Source organism: Boleophthalmus pectinirostris, unplaced genomic scaffold (assembly GCF_026225935.1).
Source record: "Boleophthalmus pectinirostris isolate CB_2022bp ecotype Guang Dong unplaced genomic scaffold, ASM2622593v1 HiC_scaffold_18, whole genome shotgun sequence".
NCBI lineage: Eukaryota > Metazoa > Chordata > Actinopteri > Gobiiformes > Gobiidae > Boleophthalmus > Boleophthalmus pectinirostris.
The window spans coordinates 38,055,939-38,070,409 of NW_026571133.1; the positions used below are offsets into that span (position 1 = coordinate 38,055,939).

Here is a 14,471-nt window from a genome sequence, read left to right on the forward strand (position 1 = left end):
TTTTACTTTTTGTTCAGTAGAGATTGGTAATTCCAGGGCTGATATCCAAATGATTCTAGTAAAGGTGTGTAGAGTTTACAAACATAGTGGAGCACTTCCTGTATTACCACATGACATCACAAGGTGTAACAAGTGGAGGGTTTATGAATGAAAAAACACAACTACAAGTAAATTTGTGATGAGGAAACAACATTATAACATAGATCAGAAAATAGAGTAATATATGGACTTTTGACATAAATATCCTCATATATTGTTGAAGTACAGTACAGCATGCATTACCTTCATCTTTTCCATTCTGAGCACGACTGGGAGCCAGAGACCAGGACAAGAAGCAGATGACTGTCAGACACACAGGGCTGCTGGACCAGAGGCCTGGCATCTGCAAAGGCAAGGACACAGAGGACACATGCTTAGATTGAACACAAGATGTTACACACGCCATTAACAACACAGTCAACAAGTGCAGTACAATTACTCTTTAAAAGGAGGAACACTTTGTGAAGACGCAGCATATAGCGAAGCCTGTTACTTCAAAGGACAGTCCTGAGAGATGTCACCGAAGGCGGACGTCAGATCGGATTTGTCTGTGGCGCTTCTGCTAAACAAAAAGCATACCGCTATAACTGAGAAAACGCACAAGCGATAATAACGGCTGTGTCTCATTCCCATTAACTGTACGACCTTAATGAAGCACAAACGGCTGCTTTAAATCCAAAAGAGGTCACGGAGGGGTTGATAGTATTTGAACTTTTCCTTGTTGCGTAAACGAGTGAACGATTAACAGAGAAGTAAGTTGGGGTTGGAAAATGTGAAGTGAAGTCAAATTTTCCAGAACATTAGTTTGAAATAATTACGAACTGGAGCCCAGTGCACAAAATCAAATCAGTGACCTTCATCAAAGAGGGGGTATTATTACACTTGAGATACTACTATTACTTTGGGGTACTCACGACTAACACATACCATATTTAGAACACTGTGTTACCTTTTATTGTTTTGAAAATGTTATATTCACCAAAAACAACACACACTATGTTTAATAAGTTTTAATTTTTGACACTCTAAGACCTCACTCCCTTTGCTTTCTGTGTTAAGTCACCCCCCCTTCAGAGCACTATCACAACACAATCAGCGTGCATTTCGCTTATGAAACTACCGCACGTCTCACCAGGTTTGTGAAGTTGTAGTGCAGGAATATGGGTGACGTAGGCTTGTGGGCTGAGCATCGGAAAGAATAGTACTGCTAAAGGTATACAGGTTTCAAATAGGACCCAGGAGAGATCGTTAGATTTCTCAAACATGCATAGACGACATATGAAACCTCTTCAGGGATGTTTACGTTGAGGGAACAACTTTTTAACAACGTAAAAAGAAGGTACCCCCCTCTCTAAGGATGTTGCCAAACGTAATACTTTTGTTTCATACCTTGTGGTTGGATACAAGGGATTAGTTTTTATTTACAATTCATATTATTTTCATCTTTTTTTCACCAAAACATAGAATTTATGCACAAACTCTCACACATTTCATTAGCCTAGTGCCTCCGCTCAATTTCATTTCTCTCCAGCGACTAGGTCAGGAATCGGAATAAACTAGACAGTTCGTAAAAACCAAAACCACTAAGAGCCAGACATTCTGTTTTGTCAACGATTCCCAAGATCGAGGATTTAAAGCCGGAACAAAGAGAATGTTTGGTGAAAAATTTTAAACTGAAAAAAAGTACCTGCCTACCATCAAGCGAACAAATTCTAATGCTGCGAGGTCAGACGGTTTCCACGAAGTGAAACCGGCTGGTGAATCAGGCTATGATTTCATATCCACAATACAATAAGAAACAAATCTGTATTCTATTCTTTGAGACATAAAAAGGATAACTTCAGCTAAATTCAAAGTTATATGTCATTCTGCACATCTATTAAAAACTACGCTCTAGGGCCTATATCAGACCCGTAAAGCTCTGGAACGCTGCCGTTGATAGTTTTATCCAGAGGGGATGAACTTAAGCTGTGTCAACAAACACCCACACAGAGAACAAGTGTCTGATAAAACACCAGAGACTGAGCAGGTACAGCGGAGGTCCAAAGAAGGCTAACTGCACACCACACACAACTCAACCCTGGAGGAACTGTTGTCTTATCTCTATGTCACTACTCATTCACATGCACTCCCCAGTCAGATTCCTTTCATTAACACACTACAATAGTCATATGTGCATTTCAGAGGTGTGCTCGTCCAATTCTTTTCTTCATGCTTATCTGGAATGTAGGGATGGGCATGATTAGTCGATTAATCGATATTCATCATAGAATTTCATCGATTACGTTCATTTTAATCGACAAACCGAATGTACGTTGCTGTGTGTAGTGTGACCAAACAGGGGTCCGTACATGTAGCTCTCCGCACTCAGAAGGAGCGAGCAAACAGAAAGACAGTCCGCCTGCAACGTACCGAAGCACAAATGCGTATTTAACGATGATTTGTACAAGAAATTCCACACTTTCCGTTCCGGTCGGGACAAGTGGGAGGCCGTGTGCACAGTGTACAAAGCAGCACATATGTTTTGGTGTCCAGTGGGAAAAAGATTTGCCAGGTGAGAGTCGCACAATGTGGATGACGAGTCTCCACCTCCCACCCCCCGTACGGTGTCCTGGTTTTGACAAACGCAAATATGGTCACACTAACCTGTATTCCACTAAGTCATGTCTTTTAATCCGACAGAAATTGAACCGCATCAGCGACACAAGAGCTGTAGTTTTATCTTCTCTTAGTTTATTTTAAGTTTTAAGTTTCATTTCTGTGAGAGTTGCGCAAAACTGAATTAAACACATTATAATAAACGGGCTGATGTGGCTCTAGTGTCGTTACGGTTTATATGTCGTAAAGTTTAATTTATTTATGCAGATTAGTAGTGCAGATAGTAATAATAATGATGATCATTTTAATATAAAAACGTTAATGATTAATCAATAATCGATCGTTAATTCTCTTGACGATCGATTAAGAAAATTTCATCGAATGCCCATCCCTACTTTAATGCTTCACAGTATGGTATTAAACCTTACTATCTTCATGAAAACCAAACCAGACCAAGTTACAGGTCAGATCTACGGAGAGGCGACCCTGCTCACAGTCAGAATGTTGTTTTTCTAGGTATTTTTGAGCTATAAAACCATCTGTAATTAAATACATGTAAGGCAGCTGTGATTAAAGTTATACTGTGGAACATTCAAGGCAGAGCAGGGACATATCCATAGAAACAAGCAGGTGAAGGACCCCTAACCAAAATGTTACAGAGTGCACCTTTAATAAAATAGTAATAACAATTTAAAGAGACAACGTGCAACTTTTTGGAGGTATATATCATCTGCATAATTCCATGCAAATAGAAAGTTAAAACCACACTGTGGAACATTCTCCAGGGAGATAAGATATATTTTAGGCCAATGTGGAATATAATATTAGCGTGATTCATCAGCCGGTTTCACTTTGGGGAAACCGTCTGACCTCACAGTATTAGGATTTGTTTGCTCAATGGTAGGCAGGTACTTTTTTATTTAACCAATCGCTGCTATTTGGTCGTGCCGTATGTAATGCGAGAGCTAACTGGTATATTAAGCTTTTCCCAGATCCTGTAGGAAGAAGGGCAATAACGTCTTTCCCCTTGATAAAATTCACCAAACATTCTCTTTGTTCCAGCTAAATCCTCGATCTTTGGAATCATTACCAGCACAGAATGTATGGCTCTTTGCTGATTGGCTGGTGCCCGAACTCGCACTTTAAGGGTTCTTGCAAACCGTCTAGTGAGTTCCGATTCCTGATTCGCTGGAGAGAAATGAAATTGAGAGGACGCACTAGGTAGCGCCAGCCTGGCTAATATAATATAGCCAAGGGAACAACATATCCATGGAAACGATCAACAAACATGAGTCAGGTCTGTGAAGATGCAAGCTAGTTCAGAGTAAGGGTGCGTGTTTTTAGTTGAACCAAAAAAAAAAAAAAAGAAATTACCTGTTTATTTTTGGTTTTGTTTCATACTCTAGCTTTAAAACAAACAAAAAGAAAAAATCCGTGATTGGTCAAATTGTCTGTTGTGGCCTGAGCATTAGCGTAGATGAAACGGACAATTTTTCTGGTGAATGATTCTAACTCAACTTCTGCTCCTTCTGTGCAAATGGTGACGCTGTTACTTGTATCCATTTTCACTTCATCAGAAATGTGATAAACTTGTGATAAACCAAAACATGATTCATTTTACCAAAGAAAAAGTATCTGGACCTCACACAAAAAGCGAACTGTTGATACATAGTTGTTTTATCTCGCCATGTTTTCAATGCCATGTACCAGACACTCCTCCACCTTCAGATGCACAACTGTTCTGAAGAGAAGAGGCTGCTTTTCTCTTGAGACATAACTAGAGTGAATCATGCATATGAATGAGAGAATACATGAATTCACTATGCAGAGGAGGATGAAGGACGTTATGACTAAGATTTTAAGAGATTTAGTGCTTTCAAAGGATGACCAAAACATTGAAAAGAGAGTATATTGCTATTCTGCTCAATATTCAAATCTTTTATTAACACCAAATTCATTAAATATGACACAGAGTAGTCCAGTATAGGGAAAGTATCAAAAGTAGGGCCGGGTATCATTAACAAGTTGCCGATATGATACATACCTTGATGCATAGGCGATATATTTCAAGTCGATTCAATATGGTTCAATAAAAGAAATCGTGGCTGTGATACTAAAAGTCTTTGTTAAACCACTTCTTGTGCAAAGTTCATATGAGAAACACCCATTTTAATCATCAAAACAGTGAAAATGTCAAATATGCAGCTTAAATGAGTTTCCTTCCTCTGAACAGGCAACAAAACTGTAGCGCTGCAACAAAATAATTTAGTAAAATATACCAGTACTCTTGGCGTTCTATTGGTAAAACAGTCCACAATATCAATACTGTATCATCACATTAAATGATATGATATTTTTGCACACTCCTAATCAAAAGTACCAAAAATCAAACACGAATCCATACTGAAACTAATATCAAAACTAGATTTAAGTATGTATCGATTCTAAAAAAGTTTACGATAAAAGATTTTTAAAAATTCACAGGACAGAAATGAACCTTTCCTGAATATTTAGAATGGTTACTTTTTTTTTATGAACAAAGAAGCAAAAACCATTCAGTAACAGTCAAGGCGTCTGACACTATATCGCTTCCTGAGCCAACCTGTCATAACGAAATACTTTTACTTTTCAAAATAAGAGCACAAATGATTGTAATTATTATTGTGCATATCATATCTCATGTTACAATTGCATAACATTACAATGAAATGAGGATTATTGTGCAAAATCAAATTTAAAGAGCAAAAGTTTTACCTTTTCGTTGACCATTTCAAAGTTATATTTAGAGTGATTCCTGCATGTTTGAGTCATTTTTAGTCTTCTGTATTCAAGAGGTCATTGCTCCGATGTACCCGTTTTTACACCCACATAGGATTTGTCAGCGGTGCGAAGTCATTTTGGTACAAATGACGAAAAATCAGCTGCTAGATAGATTTGTTTTAGAACAGTTCAATATTGCGATTTACAATGTCCAAAATATTACTTCTTCAACCAGAAAACTGCCAGAACAATGAAAACACTGCTCCTATAAACAAACGGAGAAAGTTAGCTAAATATTTTCAGTACATTTGCTCTGAAGGTTAATCAGTCTGACCCATCTAAATAGGCTGGCATTATCAGCACGACCTCTATTAAAACCAGCTTTAATGGTCTATTCATCACAACTCGACTCGTGACCTTTGCGTAAGTGTAATGTTCTCAAAAGGGTACACGCACTTCATTATAGCTTTGATGTTTATCCAATGGCAGACTCAATCACTAATTTTCCAAAGTTCAAAAACCCAACGGCGGGCTTGTCACGATAACAAATTTTAAAGCGCGAAATTTAGCTGAAGTAAATATGCGTAAATGTTGCAACTCGTTATGCCACTGATGCAAAACCCCAAGAGCAAATTTAAACCACAAAAACTATTCTAAATGCACAATGGGGTCTGTCAACTGTTTTTTTCTCCATAGAGATGTCGCCTGGAATGTTCCACAGTATGTCATTACATGTATTTTTCTCCATGGCGATAGCAGGTAACAGTGCAGGGTGAAGTTACATGTCAGATCTGTGGAGAGGCGAGCCCACTCACAGTAAGAATGCAAGTTTTCATGCCTTTAATGTCACACAGGGACATTCCAGACAAAGCAACAACATCTCCACAGTGCACCTTTAAATTTTACCGTATTGCCAAAAAATAACCAAAACTTTCCCTTTAGTGCCAAGAAAATAGTCATCATCAGCCGGTTTCACTTTGTAGAAACCGTCTGATATCGCAGCATTAGAATTTGTTTGTTCGACGGTACGCGGATACTTTTTTTTTAAAATTTAATCATTCGCTGCTATTTGATCATGACGTATGTAATGGGTAACTGGTATATTTGCTTTTCCCAAATCCCGTAGGAAGAAGGGCAATAACGTCTTTCCCTTTGATAAAATTCACCAAACATTCTCTTTGTTTGTTTTGGCTTCAAATCCTCGATCTCAGGAATCGTTGCCAACACAAAATATATGGCTCTTCGCTGATTGGCTGGTGCCTAAACTCGCACTTCTGGGGTTTTTTTGCGAACCATCTAGTGTATTCCGATTCTTGACCTAGTCATGAAGAAAAATGAAATTGAGCAGAGGCACTAGGTGGTGCCAGCGTAGCTACCAAGAAAATGCACATACGATAAATTTTGACCCCCAAATAAGTATTGTTCCAGCTTTCTTATAATGTTGTTTGCTCATCACAAACATACCTGGAGTTGTGTTTTGATTCATTTACACATTTAACACACAACCCCTGCATATTCTGAGATCTTTTCTAAAACAAAAACACCTTATTCCACCTTATGATGTCATGTGGTAACACAGGAAGTGCTCCATTGTGTTTTTAAACTCCATACACCTTCACTAGATTCACTTGGATGATTTCAGCCATGGAATTGCCTATCTTGAACTGAACAAATGGTAAAAGATAGCTGTTAACTTGAAAACTACCACTTCATGACATCACAAGGTGGAACAACCCATTTGGAACTTTGGAGATGTAGACAGTCTAATAATGCAGGATTAACCAAGCATGCATGAATGAAACAAACACTCCTACAGGTATGTTTTTGAGGAGCTATAAACATTCTAACATGACTTAAAGCTCACAAGAATGCATTTTGGATAATATAGGGCTCTTAATTATCGTGACAGGCCTACTCAAGAGTCTGCAAGAAAAGCTATTCCCATCAGCGTCCTCTGATCTAGCGCACAGATGCTACATTCACCGAGACGACTCTACGGCTTCTCCCAGCAAATTCTAATTCTCACTGTCTACCGTCCATGTTTACATTCCTTTGCCCCCAGAACACTCAGCCCTTTTTTAACTTACAAAAACAAAGAAAAAAACCCACTGGTGGCAAATTTTAGAGAGAATTCTTCCAGGAATAATTTTTTATCACCTGAAAGTAGAACTATTTGTCGATGTGGTGATTGATTGACACGGTTGATCCAAGATATATTTTTTCAGTAAATAATGTTTCCCCACAGAAATGTTTCATGCCATACGGTGGAACATTCCAGATAAAGAAGTGGAGAAAAGCATTTGACGCACACTCCACTAGAAAAGTTACACAATGCACCTTTAAACCGTGCCATGGACAGTTGACAGTCTGTACCGGTCCTTGGCTCTGCTTCACTGCTCTAATTTTGCTAAAGGCCCAAGGTTCTGTAAACTGTCTCTGCCCCTGAGTGACCAGACATGAAAAAGCTGGAAGTGCCTCTGTGAACCTTCGTCACCTTGGACGCGTACTTCCAATTCCCGTCCTCGATGCCACCTCCCCTCATCGTCTGTTTAGGTCTTTGCAAATCCCGTCTATTGTTTTTCAACCTGGGAACACTGTTGCTGTTGTATGCCAAAAAGGATAAGGTCTCCAGTGTGCAAAACAATCTCTAGAATGACCTAAACACATTAAATATTTTACTTGATTTGAGTAGATTCAACTTGACAAGCAAAAGAGTCTACCAATGGAAAAAGTGCATGTGTGTTTTTTTTTTTTATTCAAACATTTGATTTTGTGCAAAAGAGTTGTTGTTTTTCTTATCTTAAGTGTAGCAAGATGTATTTTCTAGGGATGTAACTATAACTCAAATATCGTGATATCGTATCGTCAAAAGTCTCACAAAAATATCGTGGGCTGTCACAATATATCGAATTACAAGTTACTTTGCTTAAATGCATGGTTTTATAATAACAACAGCTTCTGAACGTCGGAAACTACATATCCCATGATTCATTTCAGCGCAGAGAACATGAAGAGATATGTTTTTTTACTTGAATTCTTGGGATTATGATGGAAATAATTCACATCCAAAATCTTGTCAAGGTATTTTAAAAGCAAATAAAGTGTTCTATCTACAATTATATTCCAATCAACCTCTCCAAACTATTTCAATAAATATCGTACCGTGAGATTTGGATATCGTTACATCCCTATTTTCATGTTTTAAGTGCAAAAAGTCAAGTGTCAAAATGTACTCAAATTGTGATGTAACTTTCCTAATTCAAGTAACCTTAACTTGGCTAGATTTGAGTTTTTGCAGCGCAGTAAGAGCCCCATAGAGTTATTAAACAAGTCATAATTCTATAAATGTCACGATGGAACCAATGGAGTCTAGTCAAATGCAACACTATTGAACACTGGAAAGTCCAAGCTTTGAAACGAGGTCAGGTCATCTAACCCGGACTATGAAAAGCCTATCATATGCGTGTGGTGAGTCAGTGTGAATGAGTGATCGGTGGTGGTCTGAGTGGTCAGTGTCATAGATTGGCAGGCTCGCTTCCGTCGGTCTACCCCAGGGCAGCGTTTGATTGCACAGCTGATGGGGTGAATGAACTAAAGATGAAATGTAAAGTGAAAGATGCAATAAAAAGCCAATGCATTATTATCATCATTAACAACCAGAATATCAAAACCATAAATTTAGAGTTTGCTGGTGTAGATTTTTTTGCCCCCAGTGGAGAATATTTCTGTTTTGAGTTTATCTATTTTGTCCACTCTGAGCTACCTTAGCCGCTATATTGTTCTTGACTTTTCAACTGTTCTGCTAGTCCTTTTTTAACTGTTCTCTTCAGTGTTTTAGTCCTGTAAACTGTTTTTTGGGGCCATAGAAATATCTGTCTGTGAGTATTGTAATACTATAACATGCTAACTCACTCTATGGAGCACTTTAGGTTGTTTTATATTTGAGATTCTTGCTCAAATTTAATATGCCATTAGCGTTAGCATGTCTATAGAGATTTCCATTGATTTTAGCATGATGCTAATTGCCAGTTTTATAGATGTTTTTTGTGATGTTATTGCTATTGTTGTACATATTTTGAATTGTTGAGTTGCTCTACGTTGTTTTATGTAGCTCTGCTTGTTCTTTGTTCGTTTAAATGTGAAGACATAATTGTAATATGCATTTATTTTTTGTATGTTACAGTTTTACAATCAACCCTTCAGTAAATATCCAAAACAGCAAGAGGCTTCCTGGATGCTTATTGAGGACACTGTTCGCTATCTGTAAAGCTAGTTCCGAAACACTAGTGGAGGCAGAATATAGATAATATTGTGAAAAAGTCAAATGTCTAATGGATTCAGTCAGAACCTTTTAATTCATGTTCGATGTCCTGGTTTTAAGCAAAGTTGCATGTGTTCTCCACTATTCTGCAGGTCAACAAAGTACAAAGTGATTCGCTCAAACTGCTGCGCGGTTGCCAAATTGAGAGTTCATTATTATTATCCATCATTGTTAATTGTAGTTGGGACAAAGTCTAGTAAACAGAGCACCGAGTTGTCCTTCCATGACATTTCAGAGCAGTGTTGTTCCCTGGAAGCCGAGTGCTAATCTGCCACTAGCCCCAGAGCAGCATGTCCTCCTTCACACCACAGTGTCAGTGAACCTGTGGCAGGGATGTTAGCTCTGCTGTGGTTCAGAACTTTGGCTTTTTCAACTCTATGTTTTGCAGTGGAATGAGTGGACTGGACTTTAGGTGCAGCTCAAAATCCAAATCATGAAGTATTCCTGGCACATCGCCCACACATTTGATCCTAACTGCTTTCAGATGGAAGGAGGCTGAGACAAAACAAGGATTATTCTTAAAGGATTAGGGCAATTAGTTTGGGTTTTTGAAAAGCGATGATTGTTGTGCATTTCATACAATGAACAATGGGAAATGTTTTGGAAAACTTGCTGTTTTGCATATTAAAGCTAGGCCAATGTTTGATTTCTTTATTTTTCCATCACAAAAAGTGCAAACAAATGACTATTACCCTGTGGGACAAACTTGAAAACTGACTATGTAAACAATATATTTTGGGGTGGAATAAAACAATAATATACCACAAGGAGAGCATTTGGAGTATTTTCTTTACAATGACACAAGGTTTACACTTCTTAGTACACATTTTATAGCCGATGGTAGGCAGGTACTTTTGTTATTTAACCAATCACTGCTATTTGCGTATGTAATGAGCCGCTAACGGGTCTAACTGGTATGATAAAATTGATAAAATTCACCAAACATTCTCTTTATTCTGGCTTTAAATCCTGGATCTCAGGAATCGTTGCCAACACTGAATATGAGACTCTTCACAGATTGGCTGGTGCCTGAACTTGCACTTCTGGGGTTTTTGCGAACCGTCTATTGTATTTTGATTCCTAGCCTAGTTGCTGAAGAGAAATGAAATTGAGCAGAGGCACTAGGCAATTGTTTGCATGATAATCAAAATACAAACTTATTTACAAAACTTCTACGGTATAACTCTCCTGTCCCACCACTGGAGCAACCACCTGTAGTTCATTAGAGTTTGTAAATCTGCACAAACCCAGCTGGTTGGAGTGTAAATATATTGAAAAAGTCCTGAAAAACAAATACTAATCAATAATAAAAGTAGTATCAAAACTCGATACTAGTTTGAGCAAGTATCACTACTAAAACGTCACATTCACAGGACAGATATGAGCCTTTCCTGAGTAGCTTTAGAAAGATCTTGAACTGTATCAGAACAAATATAAGAGCACACAGACTAGTATACGCCCAAGGACCACTATGGAACCTACCTGGACCACTGAGGGATTACATAAATATAAGGCTACATGGTAATATAAAAGAAAGTAGTATGATTTTAATGTTGAAAATCACATTGTGTTGTCGGAATAAAAAGCGTTTTATTATCATCGTCGTATCGGAACCAGTTTTGAGTCTCGAATCTTTTCCTTAGTATCGATTACCCAATAATTAATATCCAAAACACTTTTCCAACAGGTGCGTCTCAATTACTCCTCAATGCTTAAACCTGTTATTAGAGAAGTACTACAATAGAATCTTCTCCCTTCCTGTCTACGTTAGTATCAGGCTAACAATGTCAAGGACCACTTCAGGCCTCTCACATTTCACCCTGACTTTCCATGAGCTTTGTGTGTGCGCATGTGTGCGTTAGGCTAATTGCAAGTCTATTCTCTGACTCACTTATCCAGCCACCTTGCAGCTACAACTCTGCCAGCAAGCACCAGAATAGACGGGAGAATGTGCATATGGACACCGTCAATGCAGCTTTAAAAAATGCACGCCACTCATATTTATATTAGCTGGAGCTGGAGTTCGGAGAATGAAAACAGCAGACGAAACCGCACACCCCTGCCGCGTACCACTCCAAGACTTTTAATAATGAGGTTAAAGGTTACCACTGACAACAAGGGAGTACTTAAATTACACCTTAGTCTTGAAGAACTTAGCAAACTCTCAAACCGAAATACCAAGAGCGAACTGGAGGAATTACAGTTTATTTTTCCAAGTAAAAGTCCATAGTCTGTGATAAAAAGGACGCTGTAGTAAGAGATGAGTAATCTGATCCTAGAGGGACTTCTTTTGGCTTTGCGGGCGCACAATCCCACAGGCTGAGTCACTCCCACTTTGGCATGCTGCTGCACATTCAGGCGACTTTACGAGAGAGAGGGAGTGATGGAGGAGAAAGAGGGGCCCCAAGACAAAAGGAGGAGGAGAGAAAGCAGAATGTAGAGCTAAATAAGAACCAAAGAGTACTTTGGTTGGGCTGCTTTCAGATGCACTACCAGTCAAAAGTTTGGATACACGTTTAATTTGTGGTTCTTTTTTTTCCCCCCTAGGATTATGTAATTTATTATGTTATGTTATGTGATTATGTAGATTCTCACTGTGGGCATCAAAATTATGAAAGAAAACACTGACATCTTCTCTATGTATGTAAAATGTAGAAGGTAGTAAACATGAAGAGAAATAGCACTGGAACAGGTGTGTCCAAACTTTTCACTGGCAGTGTAATGACAATGTCATTTTCACAATATTGGGAGAATAATGTTAATACTTTAATAGTAATGTTGGTAAAAACTTTTGCTTTGATTCATTTTTAGTCTGGTACAAGTGACGCCAACAAATCTGTAGACTTTTTGTAGATAAGACCAGTTTTATTTGGCCTTTTATGAGCAGGTGCAATTAATCAGTGCAATTAATCACACTTTGATTGAGATATATATCTGTCAAACTGTCAAGGATCTGCTTGGGTACTTTTACTCATGAAGTCAACAGTCAATCCTCTGTTAGTAAAAACATGTTTCATTTATTATAGCAACTTTACTTTTATGCATTGTATTGTTCATACTCTGTAATTATATAAAAAGGAGTAGGCTGGGGCAATAGCTAACCCAAAGATAGTGTTTTGGAGCAGACATTCTAGAGGGAAATGCTTTTTAGTGGTAAACAATACAGACTTTTAAAAGATCTAATAATAAAAAAGTCTGATTTATCTATTTTTAATAAGGCAAAATAAAATTCAATTGAAATTGTCATTGATCACTATAAGAAAATATACTAACAATTCAAGTACATTAAATAGTGATGTAACTTCTGACAATGATGCCCAAAAAACATAACATGTAAAGTGCATAACATTGTATAACAGTGAGCTTGTCTGTTGACACACATGGAAATCAGATTTTTCTTCAGTGTTCCACCATAAAGCAGGATATCCTGCTCATAAACTGATTACAGGCAATGTCACTAATTAAAAATTAACTCAGACTGATGTTACGTACAGCCTGTCCCCGTCTTCCTTCCACATTGGTTTGTCCAGCACATTAAGGAAATGATGCGTGGGGTCATAAATATCCGGGTTTACCATGACAGAGTGTTTGTATGAGCACAGAGTTGTACTGTACCACAGAGATGAAGAGGTAGAGCAAAGATGTATGTCCAGCCAGCGAGACAATCACAGTGACGACTGTGTTTACCCTGATCACTATAGTAACCACTGGGCACCCCTCCTGTTTGACCTTTTAGGCCGATAACAACGAGACTGACTTGGAGAGTTCCCATGTATCCTTAGGAACTGGAGTACTGACTAACTACTTTACATAAAAATACACATACTTTTTCATGTAGTGTTCAGACCACCAGGAACAAGAAATCCTTTGGGACTGAAGCAAGCTAATGTTTAGTGTTTCCATAGAGCTGCAGGGCAAACATACCTCTGATTACACATTATCAGTGTGGTGCGGCCACATGTATGTCTACTGGACTGAGGTGTCAGGCCATAAACCACTGTATGCCAACTGAAAATACCTTACACAGCAATCTTTAAAGTGACGTTGTAAGTTCAAGTGTGTCTAAGAATGTCTGACGTTGTATTTATTTATGTGTATTTTATTGTCAACTAGGCAAATTTTAACGAGCTGTCCCTTTAACCAGATGCAATGCAGTTACAGTCGTGATCCTAAAATTTAACACTCAATTTCGAGGAATTTACACAATACCGATTACGATACCACACTGACAATAAAAAATGCCTTTTAGTAATAGAATGTAATTTTCTTACACAATATAATAAAACTTTCTTTATGTCTTACACTTATTCTGATGAAGCATGCTCACATTTTGTCACGTTAATATGATTTTTTTTTTTTTTTTTTGCATTTCTTGATAGTCGTTCAAATGAGTATCTAGTTTCAATATTAATGTTAGTATTGATTAGTATCTGATTTTGTATAGTTTTGACAACCCAAAATAAAGCAGCCAAAAGAGAATCACCAGTTTAAAGGCTGCCTTATGTCATTATGTCATCTAATTGGTTACCATGTTCATACCATATCAATGAAAATCTAATTTTACACGATTAATTCACACCACCATTGTCTTAACACTGTCCAAATTTTGGTTAGGAACTAAGACTGTGGAAAGGACTTGAGTGGCTCTTTAGATAACAAACGACTTGAGTGGAAAAAACGAGTGCTTGTTTTTGCCCAGGAGATAAGGCGAGGCAATTGACGCATGAAGTGTTTAACCAGGAAAGCTGGAGCA

At 38.0% G+C, this 14,471-nt stretch overlaps 1 protein-coding gene across 1 annotated transcript in view; it reads right to left on the reverse strand.

Annotated features, from left to right (window-relative positions):
* il11ra (interleukin 11 receptor, alpha) overlaps nt 1-14,471 on the reverse strand; it is a 108,735-nt gene that overhangs the window by 45,193 nt on the left and 49,071 nt on the right. The window contains exon 2 of the mRNA XM_020938193.2: nt 283-382. Within this exon, the coding sequence (XP_020793852.1) occupies nt 283-382 (100 nt within the window). The remainder of the gene's footprint in view (nt 1-282; nt 383-14,471) is intronic.